General features: G+C 43.2%; 2 protein-coding genes across 2 annotated transcripts; one reads left to right on the plus strand and one right to left on the minus strand.

Moving 5' to 3' along the window:
• The first annotated feature begins 102 nt into the window (after window positions 1–102).
• RPS25 (ribosomal protein S25) lies at window positions 103–5,202 on the plus strand. Its single transcript, XM_027835647.1, has 5 exons — window positions 103–205; window positions 456–551; window positions 1,499–1,682; window positions 4,740–4,835; window positions 4,932–5,202. The coding sequence occupies exons 1-4, from the start codon at window positions 203–205 to the stop codon at window positions 4,829–4,831; spliced, it is 375 nt and encodes a 124-aa protein (XP_027691448.1). The 5' UTR covers window positions 103–202; the 3' UTR covers window positions 4,832–4,835; window positions 4,932–5,202.
• CCDC84 (coiled-coil domain containing 84) lies at window positions 5,022–13,627 on the minus strand. Its single transcript, XM_027835645.1, has 11 exons — window positions 13,476–13,627; window positions 11,079–11,242; window positions 10,082–10,180; window positions 7,060–7,126; window positions 6,907–6,969; window positions 6,426–6,490; window positions 6,079–6,178; window positions 5,928–5,958; window positions 5,436–5,528; window positions 5,227–5,359; window positions 5,022–5,143 (listed from the first exon to the last, which is right to left on the minus strand). Exons 1-11 carry the CDS (start codon window positions 13,593–13,595, stop codon window positions 5,113–5,115), a joined length of 966 nt encoding a protein of 321 aa, XP_027691446.1. The 5' UTR covers window positions 13,596–13,627; the 3' UTR covers window positions 5,022–5,112.
• Window positions 13,628–23,000: the final 9,373 nt, after the last annotated feature.

A 23,000-nucleotide genomic window follows, 5' to 3' on the forward strand; every position in this document is an offset into this window, starting at 1 on the left:
CTCTTGAACCTTATCTGCCTGAGCCGTAGAGTTTGAAGTGTCTGCTGGGAATTGTAGTTCGCTCCATTTTAGTTCCTTCGGCGTAGCCCCGGAAGCACTTAGAAGCAGACGGAGTTTCAGCGGCCACCCTTACCACCCACTTCCTTTCTGTCCGACATCTTATCTTGGAGGCGGCAGCTTCTGGAGTTCCTGAAGCCTCACCATGGTGAGGGCCTGGGGCTTGGGACTGGGGTCCAGAAGGCGGGAAGGGAAGAGAGGAGAAGAGGAGGGGAGGTGTGAAGCATAGAGAGCACAGCGTGGTGGGGGTCTGGCGGGGCACAGCCCAGGTCCGGGAACGCTCTCTCCAGGCCCATGTGCTCGAGGCGGGGAGGCCTGGGGACGGCGTGCAGACAGGCGGGACCCTCGGGCTGCCGCCTTGCCTCACCGAGCCTGCTTTCCTCGTTGTCTCCCCATAGCCGCCCAAAGACGATAAGAAGAAGAAAGATGCCGGCAAGTCGGCCAAGAAGGACAAAGATCCCGTGAACAAGTCTGGGGGCAAGGCTAAGAAGAAGGTAAACGCGGTCGGGGTTGCTGCAAGATGGTACTATCACAGTTGGGGGTCTCGTTTAATCTTTCAGGCCCCGGCTACTCAAGCGGCTTGACTTGAGGCCCAGTTTCTCAGAGTTCACAGAAGAGGGACTAGAATTGTTATTTGACCTCAGAGAGCACACCTGTGTAATGCAAAGTTCTAAGGCAACTTATAATGCTTCTCAGAAAAAATCTTTTGGCATATCAGAGCTGCCCAAGTATGAAAGTGGGTTACGTTGACCATTTAATCCCCCGGATTGCTAGCTCCTGAGCGCAGGAGACAGACTGTGTTTTGACTTTCTTTGTATCTCTGGCCCTTAGTAGGGTGCCTGCAACATAATAACCGATTTAATGTTTATTGATTGACAGGATTTGGATAAATTAAGAACAATAGAATCTTCCTGAAAAGGGTAGATGACCAGGTTTGGGAAATTTGTGGGCAGGATTCATGTTATGGGTAGGGGTCATATAATAAAACTTGTAAATACTTTTGTAGAGGCAAAAATTATGGTGAACTGGCTAATCACTCTAAGGTTCAGGTCTTCACTTTCTCTTAAATTTTGCCTCAGAGAGTTGCCTGAGGCATTGTGAAGGTGTGCAGTTTATGCAGGAATACTGAGCCCTTATCTGTCAGAATGGGACTTTTGATTCCCAAAGTGGTTCTCTTAGCCACTAAACTGTTATTCAAATCCCAGTTCTGACACCTTTGACTTTAGGAAAGTCACTTAACTTAAAGTCTTTGTAAAGAGTTAGCAGTGTTTGCCTCAGTTTTTTGGAGGAAGTGTCTGAATTTTTAGGCTCAAATGAGATGATATATACAAAAAAGACTTTATATTTTAAAAAATTAAGTAATTGTAAACTTCCCATGGTTTTTAATGGGGAGGATGCTGTTAACAGTGTATTTTCTGACCCTTTTCTCGTTCTTGAGCAGAAGTGGTCCAAGGGAAAAGTTCGAGACAAGCTCAATAATCTGGTTCTGTTTGACAAAGCAACCTACGACAAACTCTGCAAGGAGGTCCCTAACTATAAACTTATCACCCCAGCAGTAGTCTCAGAGAGACTGAAGATCCGGGGTTCTTTAGCCCGGGCAGCCCTCCAGGAACTGCTTAGTAAAGGTAAACCTGAGAAAGACAAGCTCGCAGATTGTTTGCATTAACCCTTGTAATTTATTTTAGTCATACTCTGAAGATCTAATAGGAAAGCAATGTCAGAATCTTAGGTTGCTCAACCTGCTTCATCAAATTGGTCCACTTAATATTTTCTGAGAAGTTTGACTATGGCCAGGACCCTCAGTCAGTGTGCTAAGTGTTGGGGATACAAAGAGGCAAAAGACAGCTCTTGCCCTCAAATAGGAGAGGCAACATGCAAACAAATATATACAGAGCAAGCTATATATAGAATAGGAAATAATTAATAGAGGGAAGGCACTAGAATTAAGCTGGGTCTGGGGAGGCTTCTATGTAAGGTGGTATTTAGTTAGGGCTTAAGGGAGGTCAGTAGTTATTGCAGAGTAGGAAGAGTGTTCCAGACATAGGAGTCAGCTAGAGAAAATGCCCAGAGCTGAGGAATGGAGTGTCTCTTCATAGAACAGCCAGAGGAGGCCAGTGTCCCTGGATGGAAGAATACATGGGAAGGAAGACTGGAAAGGTAGGAGGGGGTTAAGTTATGAAGGGATTTGAATGCCAGGTAAGAGCATTTTGGATTTGATTTTTAAGGCAATAGGGAATCACTGGAGTTTGTTGAGTAGGAGAGTAATATGGTCAGACTTTCAATTTAGGAAAATCACTTTAGTGCCTGAGTGGATTGGGGTGGAGCAAGATGTGAGGCAGGTAGACCTGCCAGCAGTTTAAAACAATCAAGGCTTGAGGTGATGAGGGCCTGCACTATAGTTAGTGGTGACTGTGTCAGAGAGAAGGAAGTGTATTCCAGAGATATTGCAAAGGTGAAATTAGTAGGCCTTGGCAACAGATAAATGCTAGGGATGCAAAGAAGGGTCAGAGGACCTGCTTTAAAGGGGGTGGGGGGGTTGTGAAGATACAGGTATACACCTAGGATATAGGACAGAATAGTAAGATACAAAATGCTTTGAGAAAATTGAGGTGTGGTAGATATTCTTAAGGTGAGATTCAGGGATCTTTCATAGAAGATGGGATCTAAATTTCCTTCCTTAATGGAATTTAAGTGGGTATGAGTAGGGATTGGAGAATGGAGTAAAGGGAGAGGTGGGGGCGAGGACTGTGAAGGCCTTGAATGCCAGTCGTGGATTTATGCATGAATTATGGCATTGGGGAGCCACTGTGGACTTTCCAGTAGAGGAATGATGATTGTAGTAGTAGAAAAATTAGTGAAAGATGGTTGGAGAGAAGAGAGACTAGAGGAGGAAGGTTAGGTTTTTGTGGGAGCCTAAGTGGGAGGGCTAGAAATAGGATAGTTGTAGTGAGAGTAAAGAAGGTAGCCTATGAGTTTGGTTACTAGAATAATATTTAGTAACTAATTATATGAGGAAGAAGTGAAGAGTGAGTCTATTAGCCAAAAGAATAGATGGGATGATATTAAAATCTCACCTCTGTTTTGCTACCTGTGACCTCAGGCAAGTCTGACCAAATTGGATATTTCATATGGAAAGATCTGGAGATGTAAACTCATCATGGCCAAAACTGAACTCATTATATTTCTCCCCAAATCCTCTCCTCTTCCAAATTCCCATATGTATAAATTTTTTTTTTTTGAGCCACCACCGTCTTTCCTGGGTTTTTGTAAGTTTTGTCTTATTTTGGATTCCACATACACAATCAGTGGCTGTTTCTATTCAATCCCTTCTTAACTCAAAACAGCTATGACTTTAGTTCAGGTTTTCATTACCTCAACTAAATTATTTTAATTCCTGATTGGTTTTTGTCTCAAGTCTTTGCCCTCTCTAGTCCATTCTACACTTTGCTGCTAGTCATTTTCCTTAAATACAGATAGGGTCATATGATTTCTGTGGTGCCTCCTATGAAAAGTAAAAAGCCATTTAGCTATTTTTTGGGGAGGTATTCTGGGTTAAGTGACTTGCCCAGGGTCACACAGCTAGTGTCAAGTGTATGAGGTCATATTTGAACTCAGAGCCTCCTGATTCCAAGGCTGGAGCTCTGTCCACATAGCTGCCCTAGCTGTTTAGCTTTTAAAGCCCTACGTGAGCTAGCCCCAACTCCACAGCACATTACTTCCCTTCCTGCACCTAGTCAGACTAGTCTTTCTGTTCCTCTACATCTTCTTTTGTCATGCTTTTGGTTTTGGCTATCCTGCATGCCTCTTTTTGACCTTTCCCTCAGATTTCTATAAGATGTAGTTCCAGGACCAGCTTCTACATGAAGCTTTTTCTGATTCCCCTATCTATTTTTATTTGTGTGCGTTTATATTTATTAACTTTGTATATTCATGCTGCACATTTTTTACATATGCTTGTCTCCAATTGGAATGAGCTCCTTGCATATATTTTTTATATTCTCTGTACTGTTGTCCTCAGTGCCTCACAGTTCCCTGGCAGTCTTATTGATTGAGCTGCTTCCAGCTTTTAATCTATGGCCTTATGAAGTAACATGGGCATCTGGATGGTACAGTGGACAGAGAACTGGGTCTGGAGTCAGGAAGATCTAATTCAAACTTAAGACACTAGCTGTGTGGCCCTGGGCAAATCACTTAAATTCTATCTCAGTTTCCTAGGAGATAATTGTAAAGTAAGTCCATATATACTGTTAGCTGTTGTTATTAGCAGAGAGGAAGAAAGGGGTTGGAGAAGTTTTGCAAAAGGAAATGATTCCCAGCATGAAATTGAGTAAATGGTTCTGAAGATGGAAAGGCCAGCTAGTGCAACTTTTAACATTTCACAGATTAGGAAACCATAAATAGCTTGCTTATGTTCCTCATGACTAAATCTAGTGTTTGAACCTTTTTATGCAAAGTTAGACCTAGTTCTTTTAAGAAGACCAAAAGTTTGGTGATCAGTCTTTTCCAGGTGTGCTGTGGGCCTGAATTAATGGTTATAGTGGGAGGAGTGATTGGGATTCAGAATGTCAACATGTGCAAGTTTATCTTTTTTTTTTTTTAATATTCCAAACCTAGAATTTTATTTAGATTTGCCTTTTTAATTTTATATATGATATTTACTATGGCCTTTTTCTTCCCTATAGGTCTGATTAAGCTAGTTTCCAAACACAGAGCACAAGTGATCTATACCAGGAACACCAAGGGTGGAGATGCTCCAGCTGCTGAAGATGCATGAAATGGTAAGGGGGAAAACAAAACCCATTTCTTGAAGGAAAGGGTGTAGGAAGACAGTGTGAAATGTGCTACTCTAATTCTGATTTTTTTTTTCTTGGCAGGTTCAACATTTGTGTACATTTTCAAAAATAAATTTATTCAACTAAAACCTAGTGCTGTGTTTCCTGGGGCCACAACTGAATTGGATTGTGTTAGAAAAAAACAAATTTTATTTACAATGACCATAATATTGCTAAGTTGTGAATAAAATTCAGCCCCCACGTAGTCCCACTTGATGATAGGCTACTGCTTTGTTTCCGCTTTGAATTGATGGCTGGAAAGAAAGAAAAATTTCAAAGATGAGGGTTGAGTTTAAAAAAAAAAAAGCTGAAACTAGCTTAGGCTGGCCCTACTTACCGAGATTGCCATCGTCGCCCATTGTTCCAAACTCTGCCAAAGGAAGGCAGCCAGCCTGCACCTGTACTAGAGCAGTGATCAAAATTGGCCCCTACTCGGTCTGGGGGTAGCTTTCTCAATTTCTGTTTCTCTCCTGCAAGGGGGATAGGGAAGGTTGGAGCATTTAAGTGTGGTAAGAAACATCAACCCCACCCCTGCAACTCACTCACTTTCTTTGAGGAATTCTTCATAGGAAGGTCCAATCTGATGTGCTGAGCTGTTGCAGTCTTCATCATCCTGCAACAGCCAGGGAGGAGTAGCCCCTAAAGGGACAAGAGACAAACCATTTCTTTGTTAGGAGCACTCCACTGGAAGTTAGGTTGTGAAGGTATCCCCCATCTTAAAAATGAAGCTCAGTGACTTGCTCATAATCACATAGAAGTGTCCATTGTAGGATTTGAATCTAGGACCAAGAATGTATATACCCTCAAGGTTTCAGCTAATTCTAAAAGCGTGAGTTCTTAACTCTAATAAAGCAAAGTTGACAATGGATAAAGTCTCATCTTGGTGTCTGTCGGACATGCCTTTGAATCCTGCCTCGCTCTGCCTATTCTGAAATGGGGTAATAGTACCTACCTCACTCATTGTTGATAATGAGAGATGTGTTCCCCCTACTGATGGTATCAGGAGTAGGTGAGTCAGGATTAACATTTGGGTCTTACCTGAATGAACATTGCCAACTCCAGATGTGTCCTATGAGAAAGACGAGTCTTGTTAGGATGGAGGAAAGAAGGCTCTACTTTGTCTTAAGAATAGCAAAACATGAGGGAATTTGTTTTAATGCCCTTTCACTATACCCCCTCTCCACATTACCTGATGTCCAATGAAAGTCAGGGACTGTGTAGCCTCCATCCAGTTTAGTTCTGGGGCAGGTGGTGGGTCCAAGGAGAGCTGTTGTGAGCTAGAGGCTATCCTGCAAAAGAAAACCGGAGAGAGCCTGGAGGTTGAGGTCCTTAGCCAGTAACAGACAGATAGGTGCTAGCCATAGGCCCTCCAAAATGGAACTTGGTCTCACTTCACAGATTAATTAAGATAGATGCCCAAATATCCCCTGTATAGGAATGGCACCACTATTTTAACTCATTCCCAGCCTAAGCATCTCCTGGGGACATAGGACCCTTTAATTCAGAGGTTCTAGGACTCCCTTTTGGTACTCTTACCTGTTTGTTCCTTTCCAGATACAAGGTGCCGAACAGCCCTCTTCTGGGTCTGGCACTACCTGAGGCTGAGTTTGATTCAGGAAAAATAAATGTGTCTAGAATTCTATGCCCGCCTATGATGCCCTCCCCAGCCCTCAGACCCCATGCCCAAAGGACAGACGGGCAGCTGAGCTGTGCTGCCAATGTGTAGAATCCCTCCCTGCCCCAGTAACTTCCAGCCAGGCTTAGTAAGCTGGTGAGGGTGATGCCCTTTCCTGCTGGAGATTAATGCCATCTATGTTGAACCCCTTTGGCCAATCACCACTATCTTGGCCAGTCTGATGCCCTGCAAAGCCCAGGCGCCTTCAGTTGTAGGGTTCCAAGCAGAACAGAAGTCCATGTGTTCTCAAGGAAAGCCAGTAGGTGAGATGCTGGGGAGCTCAAAGCAACTCAGAGACCAGCCATGGTGGATACTGCTCTGGAGCCTCCGTTGGAAACCAACCTCTAAGACAGACTGTACCACCTCCTGTCGGCTGCGTTCCACCTCTCGAATCTCAGCTGCCATCTGTGGGGGCATTGTAGAAGATGCAGGGAAGATTACAATGCTGGCCAGGGCACAGGGAGCTCACATTCTTAAAACCTCATTGTAACTTACCTTTTTAATCATTTCATCCTCTTTTTCCTCATAGGAGTCCAGGGCCTTTATCATTGATTTCTTGAATCTAGAAAGACAAATTACAGGGGTGGGGGAACCCAGTCATCCTGGTCTTCGAGGCATGGTCAACTGAACTGTTCTCCAAATAAAAGGAACTCTTTTCTCCTCAACAATCTACACATCTCAAAATACCTGTTTGGCCCCAGTCCCAAACCTGTGCTTAGCAATCTTCTCCTCCCTCAGTTACTTCTCTCTGCCTTGTCTAATCTCTTCCCCAACTGCACACTTTCCCCCAAACCAAATCCAGAGTTTTTGATTGTACCCACTACTTTGACATCCCTGATAAGTCATGCCCTCTCCCTCCAAAAAAAACAAAACAAAAAAACCCCAAAGTTAGGCCACTTCATGGAAACATGGAGGGTAGGGAGAGATCTCTGGTTTTTTCCACCCGTTTGAGTGATGCTTAGTCAACAAGGAAGTAAAATCATTTGAGAAAAGGTAATCTAGCATTTCCTTCCACCTTTTTGTGCAATGCACAGACCAGCCCCATCTGGTAGTAGTTGGAATTAGCAAGACCAACTAAAAATCTGTTTTCCTACAGTTTCAGGGTTCTGAGTTTGACACAAGACCCCTTGGTTACCCTTTTCTGTGATTATGGCTGGCCTGACTACACCAGATGGCCTTTTATGAGTAGTTTTGATAAAAGCTGCTTTTTGCCTCAGCTGCCTGAGATAGTCGATAGGCATCACCTATCACTTCCTAAGTCAGCCCACTTTGGCTTCAGTTTCCTAGGTGTGCACTAGCTGAGGGGCTCTCAATTCCATTTACTGAGAATCTGCCCCCTCCCTAGTGTGAACAACCTCTCCCACTTCTGAAGGGCAGATCACAACACAGTTTGCATCACACATATTAGCACTGATTTTATTCCATTCAGCACTGGATGAAATATGCTACTTATCTCCTGACAGAGAGGTGACAGATTCGGTAGCACGGACCAACACCTTTTTTTGGATATGGCCAATGCAGGAATTTGTTGTGATTTTTTCATGTTTCAACACCATGTTTATAATGGATTTTGTTTATCTTATGTTTTCTCATTATTTTGGAAATACATCAAACATTTCCTTTGTATCCTCTTCACTGCAGCAAAAAGATACATATAAATAGTGCAGTGCTATGCATATTAGTGGCTTGGTAAACATCCAATTGAGTTGAATTAGACTGGTCATCTCATTACTGAGGTGGCCTCACTAAGTCATTCAGTGCTTCAAACTTCCCTGATGTCGGTACTCCTTCCTTTGATGCAGGTAACTACCCTTCCATGCCTTAGTTAGTGGTCTTCATATAGTACACACATTATAATCAAAAAAGTATCATTCTCTGATGGCTAACCAAAGTGACTGAGTCTCTCTGAACTTAGCCGGGTTTACCCTTGCAGTACAAACAAGATGACTTGAGTCCCCAGGCTCTGACTCTGCATCTTGGCAGGACCCAGCAAGGTTTTCACTTCCTTGGCATAGCCTTTTGAGAAACCAGGGTTATCTCCGTAACCAAATGAGGCACCAGTTATTTAAAAAGTTAGAGGATTATGGAGCATTAGAACTAGAAAGGCCTTCTAAGATCATCTAGTCCAATCCCTTCATTTTACAGAGTAAAGTGGGGTTAAACAAATTGCCTGAGATAGCTAGTTGGTGCTGGTCAGGATTAAGAACTCAAATCTCTTGACTTCCACCCAACCCAGTGGGCTTTTAAAAAAAAGTAAGTTTTACTGATGAATTGTGTTTTTAATTAAGTAATAGTAAGAATAGTAATTTCTGGAAAATAAGGCAGTTAAGTATAACCAACCAACACAATGACTCAGTCTGACAGCATATACCTCACTACCCATCCACCAGGTTTCCCTCCACCCCCAAATGAAGTGCATTTCCTAATCTTCATAGTCAAGATTACTTAGTATTTGGCATTGTTTTAGCAGTGACCTGTAGAGCTCTCAATGTAGGAGCCAGGAAGACCCAAATTCTAATCCTAAATCAGACACGTTATATATGATCCTGGGCAAATCATTTAATCTCACTTGGCTTCAGTTTCCTACTCTATAAAACTGGGGATAATCATAGCACCTCCATCACAGGGATTAAATGAGATAATACTTGTAAAGGGTTTTGTAAACAAAGTGTTAAATAAATATTGGCCATTATATGTAATTATAGTAATTTTGAGCATTGTTTCTATGTTTCTGCTTACTTCATTTCCGATCAGTTGATACAGGTCTTCCTCCGTTTCCCTCCTCACTCGTATTTTGCTTTTGAGCACCACCTCCCTCAGTCCTACCTCCCTTCTATTAGTCCCCTCCCTTTTCTTCCCCTTTACCCTTATCACTTCTTCCCTCCCTTCAGATCATGATGCAATAAAAATTACACTTAATACACGTCTTCCCTTATTCCTTTGAATTCCTTATATTCATTTCTTACAGTGCTGTAATACTCCATGACATTTATATGCCACAATTTGTTTAGCTTTTCCCTAATCAGTAAGTACCTGCTTTGTTCCCAGTTTTTGCTACCACAAAAAGTTCTGCTATGAATGGTTTGGTACACTTGATGCCTTTTGGGGGCATCCTTAGGATACATGCCCAGCAGTGGAACCTTCTGAGTCAAAGAATATGAATGATCCAATTACTGTTCTACCATAATTCTAAACTGTTTTCCAGACTCAAATCACAGCTCCACTAATAGCATATTATAGTCGTCCTGGAGTTCTTCCAACATTGATTTTTCCTGACTTTTGCTGTATTTTCCAATTTGCTGGGTGTGAGAAAAAACCTGAGCAGTTTTAATGTGCATTTCTCTTATTACTAGTGACTTGGAACAATCTTTCACATGGTGGTTGACAGTTTGAAATTTCTTCTTTTAAAAGCTGTTTTGACTCTATAATTGGGGCCAGTGTTATTTCTACAATACCAAGGCCACCTCCGTTCATGTTTTTCCTCCTCACTTATCCATCCTCATAACCAATGACCTACCGGGTATAATCTTGCTGAGAGACTAGGAACTTTTCTTTTAGCAAGACATCTGCTTTATTCTCCCACCAAAACCTGTTGGTTGCTTTCCTGTGGTCTGGACTGTAGATGAAGAGAACAATATACAATGATTAAGGATTCTTCCTTTTTTTTTTCTTTGATAAGTTTTTCAAGACATTCAGCCTCCACAAAATACATTTCTAGAAATCAGTTGAGCAAAGCTGCCTAACTGATAAGACTGTCAATGATATCATTTTCAACTTTACTGATTCTTAGCAAAAAAGATGTGTGCTTTACCTTCGATGATAAGGTATTATTAATATCCTCATATGTGATCTGAGTTTTATTGCTAGGTTTTTCTTTCTAAAGGAAAGGATGGAGAAGCCACTGCTATATCATTCCATGGCAAATTACTCCTATGGGTCACACTGCACAATTAAGGATTGCTGAGACCTCAGGCTTTTTCCCCCCTCTGATAGAGGAAGAGCAGTGTTCGATGACACTCAATGTCCTCACACATAATACTCCATCTTCCATCTATGTGCTTTTGCAATGGCTATATCCAAGCCCTAGAAAGTATTTCTTCCTTACTTCTGCCTCTCAGAATCCCTGGTTTCCCCTTCAAGATTCAGTTCCATCACCACCTTCTTCATGAGACTTTTGCTGATTGACCACTCTTCCCTCAAGTTGCTGGTACCTGCTGCTCAAGGTTACCTTGTATTTATCTTGTGTCTTTGTGCACGCGCGCACGCGCGCGCGCGCACACACACACACACCATCTACCCTGTCAAAATGGAAGCCTTTTGAGAGGGCAAGGATTATTTTCCTTTTGTCTTTGTAACTTCAGCACCTGGAACACAGTGGGCGCTTAAATGACTAGTGGCTTTGATTGATGGGTTGATCTGGCCAGGTACTCCTTGGGCCATATTGAAAGAAGGCGGGAGAAGCCCTCATGATCGTGTGTCTCCCGCCTACCCTTTTCTTAGCTCCCCGTACGCACCAGGCCAGATGTTCTAGCAGACCTCCATGCAGCACAGTCATGTTTCCATGACTCAGATGTTTCTGAACCTCACAGCCACAGCATAGACACCAGCAGCACTGGTCATGCTCAGGGCAATAGCGCTCCACCTGGGCAGTCCGGATTGCTTTTCGGGCAGCCTCCACCTAGTGAGAGAAGAGGAGAAAGAGACTAGAGGGAGCTCAAAGTCAATCTTTTCATCCTTACATCTCACTGCCTTCAATTGCTTCAAGTTCTTTACCTTCACAGAATGACATCTAGTTCAACCCATAACAGTCTCTGAATCTATTCTCAACCCCTGAAAAGTAGTTGTCAAGATTTTGATTGAGAAGCACCACTGAAGATCTTGCTATGTCTCAAGGCAAAACCATTCCATTTTTTGAACAGTCTCAACTGTAGTTTTTCTTTATATCAATCCCAAATCTTCCTCATTCTTTAATTGCCACTCATTATTCCTCATAGGCCCAGTTTAAATCTAATCCCTCTTCTGTATGACATTTCTTTAAATGCCTGAAGTCAGCAATCAGATCTCTCCTAAGTCTTCTCTTTTCCCAGGTTAAACATCACTAGTTCATTCAAATGATCCTCTTATGGCATCATTGTGAGGCCTTTCAGTCATCCTAGCTGCCCTCCTCTGGACATTCTCTAGTTTTCAATATTCCTCCTAAAGTGTGCTGCCCAGAACTGAGTACGGTAGCCCAGGTTTCATCTGACTAGGAAACAGTACAATATGGTACTTATAATAACCTTAGTCCTGCACACGACAGTTCTCTCAATTCATTGTAAAACTGAAATAGCTTTGTTGACTGCCACATCATATTTTGACTCATATTGAGCTTGCAGTCCAAATTCTGATGAATTGTTACCTAACTATGCCTCCTCATCTTCTACTCTGGAAGCTGATTTATTGAACCCAAATGTTTTAAAATTTTATTTCTTTTTTGTCCCCATTAAATTTCACCTTATTAGATTGAGCCCAATGTTCTAGTCTGTTCAAATCTTTTTGGATCCTTATTCTGTCATCTAATAAGATAGCTCTCCCTCCCTCTCAGCTTTGGGATACCTGCAAATTTAGTAAGCATACCACCTTCTATTCAAATCACTGAGGAAAACATTAAATAGCAGAGTCATGAGGCACAAGAGTAGAGGCCCTTGAACCAATGACTACTCCTTTAGTCTTATCAGTCCGTTGGTTCTGAATCCACCTATACTATCATACAGTCACCTTGACTATATTTCTCCTTGTCCACAAGGAGAAATAGTATGAAACTTTTATATTACTTCCTTGATCTGCCAATTTAATAACCCTGTCAAAAATGTAAACTAGATTATTTTGGCCTGACCAGCTGTGCCAGAGAATTTTTATTAATATTTTGTCAATACTAATGATCTCTTGTAGGACCATTTGTTTTTTGTTTTCTTTTATTTGTCAACTCATAGTTGACCACTGTTAATATTATATAAAATGGCTAGCATGTGTTATGTCCTGATACTGATGAAGCGATTTTTCTTTCTCTCTTTCTTCTACTACATATTGGTACGCATATTGTTAATTAAGATTTTAAAAATTTAAATACACTTATTCTTGAATAAGTCATACTGGCTCATTCTTTGAGATCATCACTTCCTGTCCAGATAACCACCCCTTGTATCAAATCAACAAGCACTTATTATTATTTATTTCATAGTTTATTTATCAATATTATTATTTCATTCTAGAATTCTGACAGTAATTTAAGTTAATATCATTCCCTGGCCTATAATTTATAGACTATTCACTTCCCTCAAAGGGAAAAAAAAAAAGATACTTGATCTTCAGTCCTGAAGTGCCTCTCCTGTTCTCTATACCATATCTAAAGATGAGGATGTTCCTATGGGCCCAATGACTCAGGTCGTTGCTCTCTTAACTTGGTTACTGAAAACCTATTAGCCATTTTTCATCTGTCTTTTTCTAGTAAAAGAATGTTCTGTTTAGCAGAGAAAACAAAAGTAGAATGGGAACTGAACAGGTCCGTCTGTGATCTGCCTTCATCATCCATTCATTCAGTTCAAGGAGAAAAGCTATCCCTTCTTTCCTCCCATGCAACTTAAAACAAAGCCCAACGTTCCCGGGTGTCGTCCCAGGCTTCCCCAATTCCTTCACCTCTCCATCCCTTGGATTCTCTCCTAATACTTTTCAGTTCCCAAATCTGACATCCTGGTACCCAGGTTCCTCCTCTTCCCTGCCCCATCACTCCCGAGATCCTTCATCCTCCCGTTCCCCTGTCCAGGCTCCCTCCTCTGCCTCCGCCCCTTCCCTCCTGACCCCTCCCCCATCAGTACCCAGGATCCACCCCCACCCTTCCCCCCGCCCTCCTCATCCCCGGCCCGGGGCCCGACCTGGGGCAGCAGCCGCTCCAGGGCTGCCCTCAGCTGTCGCTGGTGTTTGCGGCTGTAGACGTGCCCGCGGCCCGAGAAGAAGCTCTGTCGGCACAGCGGGCAGCGCAGCGCCGGCGCCATAGCTCCCCCGGCGAAGCAGCGCGCAAGCCTCTCCCTCCTAGCGTCTCCGTCTCCGCCGCCTTCGAGGCCACTCCCCGCGACCTCCGACCCGGCCGAGGCCCAGCCCCTTCCGGTCTAGTTGCGTTGTCGCCTTCTCCGACAACAACTGAGACCCGCTGGGAGGAAGTGACGTGCTCCAAGTCCTGCTCGTAGCAAAGGGAAGATTCGAACCTGTGTCGTCTCGAGTGTAGGAGCAGTGGTGTTGCCAGTACACCACGCTTTTAGTCCCGCTCTGTGAACGCCTTTTATGCTTCCTTATGTACAGTACTGTACTTCGCTAGATGCAGAAAAACAACCCTACAAACCCGTGGAGGGGGTGGGATTGGCATAAGGTGCTGGGTTTAGAGCTCGAAGGGAGCCTGGAGGACGCGAATTCAAGCCCCTCATTCTGCAGAGGCACTTCATGGACGTTACGTGACCTACCCAGGGTCACACAATTGGTAGCTGATGAGGTTACTGACTGCCAAGGCCCACGCTCTATGTACGAAACTTGGCCGCCTCTCTACACAAAATAGAAGCAGCAAAGGAAAGATGAAAACTGTTAAGAAGAAATTGGAGGAGAGGGATAGCTGATCAATGAGACACCCCCCTTCTCCATCTGCTTCCTGCCTTCCTAAGTCCCAGCTAAACTCTCACCTCTTACAGGAAGCCTTCCTCCACCCCTCTCAATTCCAGTACCTTCCTTCTGTTAACTAGTTCCTATTTATCCCATAAGTAGCTTGATTTGCATATGTTTGCTCATTATCTCCCCTGTTATACTGTAATCTTTAGGGCAGGTCTTCCGCCTCGTTTTGTATATCATCCCACCCCCCCTCACCCCCACACCCCCGTGCTTGGCACCTACTTGGTGATGAGTGATTATTGATAGGCAGCTTGGTGACGAATTGGATAGAGTGCAAAGCCTGGAGTCAGGAAGACTCTTCTTCCTGAGTTCACACCTGCGCTGAGACACTTAGTAGCTGTGTGACCCAGGGCAAGTCACTTAACCCAGTTTGCCTCAGTTTCCTCATCTGCAAAATGAGCTGGAGAAGAAAATGTCAAACCACTCCAGTATCTTTGCCAAGAAAACCCCAAATGGGGTCACGGAGAGCTGGACAAAGACAACAACAACAAAGGTAGTACCATCTCCCATCTCTCTTTTAAAAAAATTTACTTCTATCTTGGTTTTTACACAACCTACACTTTCCCTTGTATGGCCCCTAAACTCTGCATCCCCTCCCTGCCCCAGCCATTTTTTATAACAAAGAATAAAAAAGGGGGAAAAAACAGTGAGCAAAACTGACCAACATAGTATGGGGCTGACACTATATGCAGCCTTCCACACCCTTAGTCCCCAGTCTCTGCAAAGAACTGGAGTGGAGGTGGCTTCTTCTGTTTCTTGTTTGAGTTCAAGTGTGATCATTATAAAATTTCCAGCATTCAGTTTCAATTGCCTTGTTTCTTCTTTTATCTTCTTGTAGGTCATTGTTTCTGTTGCTTTTCTGGCAGCTAGGTGGCACAGCAATGAAGCAATAAACATTTATTAAGCACCTACTATGGGCCAGGCAGTGTGCTAAGCTCTGGGGATACAAAATGAGGCAACAGCTTTGGAACTGGAGTCAGGAAGCCTGGAGTTCAAATCCAGCTTCGGATACTTACTAGCTGTGGGATCCTGGGCAAGTCCCTTGACATCTCTGACTCAGTTTCCTCATCTGTAAAATAAGGATGATAATAATACCTACCTCCCAGCAGTTGTGAGGATTAAATGAATATGTACAGTGCTTTGAAAACCTTAAATTATATAGGGGGTAGGTAGGTGGCAGGTAGGTGGCTCAGTGGATAGAGCAGTGGCCCCGAAGTCAGAGTTCCTCCTGAGTTCAAATCCAACCTCAGGCCAAACACTTGACACTTAGTAGCTATGTGAAAAGAAACTATATAAATACTTGCTCCATTATTAGTTATTGTTATTCTTCATACTTTGCTTTCCATGAATTCATATAATTACTTTTTACATATGCTGTGTTTTGCTTGATTTTCATCACAACTCTGTGGGATAGGTACTATTATTATCCCCAATTTACAGATGGGGAAACTGAGGCTGGGAGAGAGTTTTTTTTTTTAAGTGACTTGCCCAGGATCCCAGTGAGTATGTGAGGCAGAATTCTCAAACTTAAGTCTTCCTGACACCAAGTCCCAAGCTGTGCTACCTGCTGACAACATATGTCTTCCCATGTGTTTGTCTATTCATTAGTCATTATTTCTTACAGCATAGCCCAGTAATATTCCATTAAATTCATATACTATAACTTGTTTAGCCATTTGGCAATTGACACCCATCTCTTGCACACCTAAAAGTTAATTTTGTTATCATCTCCCAGAGACCCAACATCTCCCTTTATCTCCTGGTAGACGGTGAATGAATGCATAAAGCATTTATTAAGCGTTTACTATGTGCAAAGCACTCTGCTAAGCGCTGGGGGATTCAAATAGAAAATAAGAGAGTTTCTGCTCTTTAGCTCACATTCTAAAAATGGGAGAGACTACACATGCAAAGTTTCAGCAGCAAGCTGGATGGCAAAGTTCCCATGGTCCTTAGGGGGAAGATGATAATGCTGCTTCTTTAATGCCATTTCCACTGATAAAATCACATCCGTTTCTGATACTGAACCTTTTGACCACATGCCAAGAACTTTCTTGTTTGGGTAACAATAGCTGAGCAGCAGTGGCCAGACTGCAGCTGCTGGGAGATTGCTTCCCAGGATGATGTCTGAGGGCACTGGACTAGAAGTACTGTTATTCCCAAGGCTGTTGAGGTCCTGGGTTCAGGGTCCTGCCCTCTCTCCATCAGGGTCTCAGGGGAGATGATGGTCCAGGTGGTGGTGATGTGACTTACCTAGCCCATGCTGTCTTCTCTCTCAGGGTGCCCTGCTGCTTCGGGAGATACCCTTAACCTGTTCCCATTGCCCTAATCCTACAAGCAGCGATCAGCTCCAGGGTCATAGTGGTGAGGGCTTAATGAGTCTCCACGAATAAATATTGTAAGGTGTCTCTCTCCCAATTCTGTGATAGCTAAATTTTGGAATCACAGAATATTAGAGCTAGAGGTAGTCAAATATCAAACCTCTTGATTTTATAGATGGGAAGAAATATACTGGGGCAGTGCTGGCCTTTAAGTCAGGAGGGACCTAAGTTTAAATTCCAGCTCTGACACAGCTTCACTCTCCTAGCCTCAATTTTCTCATCTGTAAAATGGGAATAATAGTACTTACATTACCTGCCTTCAAGAGTTGTTGGGTTTTTTTTTTAACTCTTAAAGCACCCTATTAATGTGAAATATGATGGGGAAATAAAGACTCAGTAAATTTCTCAAGGTCGCACAGCAGTATGGAGCAAGATAGGACTCAAATCAGACTCTTGGGAACCTATTCATCTCATCCATTTGTTCCCTGGTATTTATTCCAATTACTGACAGTGCTTAATTCAATCCAGTACACATTTATAGGCTATCTACTACCTGCCAGAAGCATTATGATACACTCTGGAGAGAGATTAAAAAAAAATGAAATAGTCCTTCCCTGCCTTCAAGGAGCAGGGGGTAGGTAATGGAAAACACTCTTGTACGGGTGAGGGAGGTGGTGGGGAAACTGCATGTGCATAGATGAGCCTAATTAAAATACAGAGCAAATACAGAGAGATTTGTGTGTGTGTGTGTGGGAAGGGGAGAGCATGAGGGGATAGCCTATGCCAAGGCACAGTGATGGAAGATAGTGTGTTGTCTATGGAGGTGGGTGAAAGGGCCAATTTGGTTAGAATGTAAAGTTAGGAATGGGGAGTGATGTCTGGAAAGATAGATTGGAGCCATACTTTGAGGGGCTTTATAGACCATGGGGAGTGAATGAAAGTTCTCGAGTGGGGGAGTGACATGGTCAGACCCATTCTTTAGGAATACCACTTTTGCAGCTGTGTGGAAGATGGTTTGGACTTTGAAAAAGTGAGGCAAAGAGACAGATTAGGAGTCTCTTTCAGTAGCCCAGGCCAAAGGTGATGAGGGTCTGAATTAGAGTGGTGGGTGTGCAGAGAAGTAGAGAGAAGGAAATGGATAGAAGAGATGCTGTGGGACTTGGATTCAATCTGGGGGTGGGGAAAGAGTTGAGGGTGACCCTGAGATTGTAAACCTGGGTGCCTGGATAGGTGTTAGAAGGAAGGAAACAAGCATTTATATAGCACCTACTATATATGTGCCAGGCATTATACTAAGAACTTTACAAATATTGTTTCATTTGATCCTCACAACAACCCTGGGAGGGAGGTGCTATTGCTATCCGTGTTTTACAGTTGAGAAAGCTGAATCAGACAGAGGTTAAGAGACTTGCCCCAGTTAGTAACTAAGGCTAGATTTGAACTCAGATCTTCCTGACTCCAGGCCTAGTGCTCTACTAGGTGCTCCACTAGTGCTCCACTCCTATCCACCTAGCCACCTTTGGTGATGTCCTTGACAGAAACAGACAAATTTGGAAGATAGGTAGGTTGAGGGGTTTTGTTTTATACATTTTGAATATTTATTTCATGCTTTTAATGATCCCAAGCTTTTTGAAACAAACATTTGATGCTATGACAAGACCAGCATTTCCCTGATTCACATTCTTTCCTCCCATCCATAATATGGAGAGGCTTTACCCCAAAAAAGACAAAGCTTCCTCAAGGACCTCATTAGCCTCAGTTTCCCTAAAGTAGCTTCTTGGTTATCTTGGAGCATGACAAAGCTCACCTATGTGGAATCTGGGCCTCTCAGACTTGGTGGATGTCTAAGACTCTGATGGCCAACTGACCAGATGTGTTTGCAAAAGGAGATAAGGGGGACCATGACTAGAGAAGCTATTATAACCTTGTTACATATTCCTGCTGGGTTGAAGCAAAGTTTTGGTAACTATTCAGTAGGACTGCTAGGTGGCACACTGAGGGCCTGGAGTCAGAAGACTCGGTCTTCCTGAGTTCAAATCTGACCTCAGATATTTACTAGCGATATGACTCTGAGCAAGTCATTTAACCCTGTTTGCCTTAGTGTTCTCATCTGTAAAATGAGCTAGAGAAGGAAATGGCAAATCCCTCCAGTATCTCTGCTAAAAAATACCCAAATGGGGTTATTGAACACAACTGAATAACAACAAATGTTTTCATTTTCAGTCCCTCATTTCAATGCACCATCAAAACCTGAACCAAAAAGGTGCTGCACAGCTCTGACAAATACCGTCATTCTTCTGGCTATGCCGTATAAATCATGGAATTCCACGGGCTTTGAAGAATTAAAATGATGGGTCTCCCAAAGGGAAATTGAGAAGTACATGGTAGGCATGAATAGGCTAAGGGGCAACTAGATGGCTCAGTGGATACAGCACCAAGCCTGGAGTCAGGAAGACTGACTCCTGAGTTCAAATCTGTCCTCAGACACTTCCTGCCTGTGTGACCCAGGGCAAGTCACTTAACCCTGTTTGCCTCAGTTCCTCATCTGTAAAATGAGCTGGAGAAGGAAATGGTAAACCACTCCAGTATCTCTGTCAAGAAAACCTCAAATGGCGTCACCAAGAGTTGGACACAACTGAAAAACAACTGAATAACAACAACAAAATGAATGCTAAAACATATCACTAACAAAGAATTGCAAAAGAATGGCGAAAAGTCTGTCACTGGAGATATAAGAGCAGAAAAGAAAGTGAGCCGGTCATGTAGCAAGAACCTGGGAGGACTGATGGACAGACCTGCTCCATTAGCATATTCACAATGTCAAGATGTCTGTGGGATGGCTCTCAGCATATTAGGTAGACCCTCTCTACTCTCAGAAATGTTTTTGGGAGGATGTGGAGGGAGGGAAGAAGTGGAGTGGAGGTGATATTGACATTGATGAGCGCGTACATCTGTGGAGGAATCAGAGTAGCTGCAATTCTGCTTACAGTGGCTTCCTGACTGTTCTCACTAAGTGAGACAGCGGCACAGATAGAAGAGATTAATGAGCTGCTCTCAGAGGGACCACTGCTCAGAGACATTCATTCATTCATCCCTTTATTCAGCAAACATTTATTGGCTTAGGTACTGAAGGAGCTACAAAGATCCATCCATAAACACTTACCAAGCACCTACAACATGCCAGGCTCTGTGCTAAGTGCTATGGATGCAAAAAAGAGGCAAAATATAGTCTCTGCCCTCAAGGAGCTCACAATCTAACGGGGGAGACAAATAAACAAATACATACAAACAAGCTTTATACACAATAGTCAACAGTCATTTTTTTCAGTCATGTCTGACTCTTTATGATCCCATTAGGATTTTTCTTGGCAAAGATATTAGATACAGCTCATTTTATAGATGAAGAAACTGAGGCAAACAGGGGTAAGTGACTTGCCCAGAGTCACACAACTAGTAAATGTTTGATGCCAGATTTCAACTCAGGAAGATAAGTCTTCCTGATTCTAAACCCAGTGTTCTTCACCACCTACCTGCCCTTATACATGATAAACAGGTAATAATTAAGAGAGATAAGGCACTAGAATTAACCCCTCTTAATAAAAGGATTTATTCTGTAAAACTTGGACTGAGTCAAAAGGTCCCAGCCAAGGACCTAGAAGGCCACAGGTGGCTTCCAGGCCACAGATTCCCCACTCTTGGTTTGGGGGGAAAGATAATGAATTCCATTTTGGACACGAATTTAATATGTCTACTGGACATCCAGTTTGAGATGTCTGAAAGGAAGTTGAAAATTGGAAGTCAGCAATAGGTGAGGGCAGGATAGGTAGATTTAAGAATTGTTAGCATAGAGATGGTAATTAAATCCATGGGAGCTGATGAGACCTTCAAGTGACCATGGTATAGAGAGAGAAGAGAAGAGGGCCCAGAACAGAACCCTGTGGGAACACCTTTCCTTACAGAGTGTGATCTGGGTGAGAATCAAGCAAAGGAAACTGAAATGGAGTGGGTAGATTAGTAGAAGAACCAGGAGAGAGTGGTGCCCCAAAATCCTAGAGAGAAGAGAGGATCACGGAGGAGGTACAGCATCAAAGTCTGCAAAGAAATCAAGAAGAATGAAGAATGAGAAAAGACTATTGGATTTGGCAACTAAAAGATCATTGGTAATTTTGGAGAGCGCAGTTTTGGTGGAATGATGAGGTTGGAAGTTGTAAGGGGTTCAGGAATGAGAGGAAAGACTGTGGAAGCACCTATTGTTGGAAGGCCTTTTTATGGAGTTTAGCTACCAAGGGCAGAAGAGATACATGACAACAGTTTGCAAGGATGGAAGGATCAAGAGAGGGTTTTTTGGTTTGTTTTTTTTTGAGGGTGGGGGAGATATGGATGTATTTGTGGGCAACAGAGAAGGAGTCAGTAAATAGGGAGAGACTGAAGATAAGTGATAGAGTGGGAGTGGCAGAGAGGGAGGAGATGGGATAGAATGAGATCACTTGTGTAGTTAGAGGAGGGGTTAGCTTTGGAAAGGAGTAAGGCCACCTCTTCATGTAAGACAGGGGTGAAGGAGGAAAGAGTAGGATGTGGAAAGACATGAGAAGAGGAAGAGGGGAGCAGAGGGAGCTCATGGTGAATGGTCTCAATTTTTTCTGTTAGATATGAAGCAAGGATCTGAGCTGAGGAGGTGGGCAGGGGGGAACCGTGGGAAGTTTGAAGAGGGATGAAAAGGTTCAGAACAGCCATTGTGGAGAGTGAGATAGTGAGTTGATAAGGGGGATATAGTAGGATTGCCTAGCAGCAGTGAGGGCCCAGTGAGGTTGTGTAATATAAATCTGTAGTGGACTTGATCAGAATGGCTGCCTTCATTCAGCAGCACAAATTTAGGAGCAAAGATGGCAGATGGTAAGAGTCATCCAAGGCTGATATTGACAGGGTGAAATCAGTGATATGATAAAGGGCTAGGGGCTCAAAAGAAGAGGACAGTGTGGAGTTGAATGTTTCTCTATGGGGTCAAGATGGAGGAAAGAAGAGAATGGCTAGCACAGGGGAGATGGCTGGAGAGAGAACTGGGGCATCAAGGGATTGGAGGTCATGATATGGACTGGGGTTTGCTAGGGAAGGCAGAGGCAGAATGGAAAGCCATTATGGTGACATGAAAGGATTTCAGAATTCTTATTGGAGGTCAAGGTATAGATGAAGAGTAAGTTTTGGTAAGGGAAGGCAGAGAGATGGAAAGCTAGTAGACTATGGTCAGATAAAAGCATTTTAGAATTCTTATACATATAGATGGTGAATTTATGGATAATGGCAAGCAAGATCAAGGATATGACCATCTTTGTGTGTGTCTGAGGTGTTATGGGAAGTGAGTGGGTTGAGGAACTGAGTAGTTAGGGTGCTTGAAGAAGAGTCAATATTATATTGAAGTCTCCTAGTATGAGGGCTGGAGGTGGGGAGAAAAATTGTGAGGCAGTCCTTGAACTTGTTCAGGAAGGAAGGGAAGTGAGGGTGAGGGAGAGGAGGTGTTTGTAGACAAAAGCTACCTGGATTTTGATTGTGTGGTAGATCTGACTTGCACGAACCTCAAAGGAGAAGAGGTTACTACTGAGTGGTAGAGGTAAGAGGAGAACCTGGAAATGGCAACCCACGGTCTGATGGGAAGACAAGACACCTGCACTATTATCAGTAATAATTCACATCTTGATAGCTTACTTTTACAAAATGACTTCTTCAATACCATGTGAAATACATAAATACACCTTACAGAAAGAGGAGGACAGTAGGACTGGGGAAAAGCTAAACATCCTCTTTGGTCATTGACTCGTTTTGTTTAAACTTCCTTATGCAAAGAGGTTTTCTGCCCATTCTAGGGGCAGCAAGGGGAGGATTGTGATTAGGATTGTGATTATTGAGATCCTATCTGTTGTCTCTATCTCTAGGGTACCATTTCTCCCTTCCCCCTCCACTCCCCAAGACAGTCAACTGGACTGAGAGGGATTTCACTAGCCCAGAAAAGGCACAACAAGGGTGAGACTAATTAGCCAGCAATGGTGAGACTAATAATCACAAATTAACAGCATCAATTGCCAGCTGGTCTGGTAGAGGGAGAGTTGAGAGGTCAAATCCTTATAAGTCAGCAGAGCAGGCAAGCATACGGTTTTCCTGATCCCAGTTGTCTCTTGATATTAGAATTTTATCTGTTTTTATTATATCTCATCTCCTTTCCCCACCCTTTCCTTGCTAATTCTCCTGTCCTGTGGTGTTTGAGGTCCCAGACATATAGGTAAGACATGTCCAAAGGCAAGAAGAAAAAAACCAAAGCTAAGGCCAACAATCCAACTGAGCCCCACACCAAACCTACACCAAAACCCCAACCAGAACCCAGAAATGTGCCTGAATCTGCAACCGAACCTGGACCTGAACCCAGAAATGTGCCTA

The sequence above is a fragment of the Vombatus ursinus genome, unplaced genomic scaffold, assembly GCF_900497805.2.
Source record: "Vombatus ursinus unplaced genomic scaffold, bare-nosed wombat genome assembly UNPS02014816.1, whole genome shotgun sequence".
Classification (NCBI taxonomy): domain Eukaryota; kingdom Metazoa; phylum Chordata; class Mammalia; order Diprotodontia; family Vombatidae; genus Vombatus; species Vombatus ursinus.

Bases quoted from the DNA above. Each gene is read 5' to 3' on its own strand.
- RPS25 (XM_027835647.1), top strand. The intron at 552-1,498 runs GTAAACGCGGTC...GTTCTTGAGCAG, and splicing joins GGGGCAAGGCTAAGAAGAAG to AAGTGGTCCAAGGGAAAAGT. The intron at 1,683-4,739 runs GTAAACCTGAGA...TCTTCCCTATAG, and splicing joins CCAGGAACTGCTTAGTAAAG to GTCTGATTAAGCTAGTTTCC.
- CCDC84 (XM_027835645.1), bottom strand. From the start codon at position 13,595: ATGGCGCCGGCGCTGCGCTGCCCGCTGTGCCGACAGAGCTTCTTCTCG. The intron at 10,181-11,078 runs GTGCGTACGGGG...CTTCATCTACAG, and splicing joins CTGCTAGAACATCTGGCCTG to TCCAGACCACAGGAAAGCAA. The intron at 6,179-6,425 runs GTAAGAGTACCA...TTTCTTTTGCAG, and splicing joins ATCTGGAAAGGAACAAACAG to GATAGCCTCTAGCTCACAAC.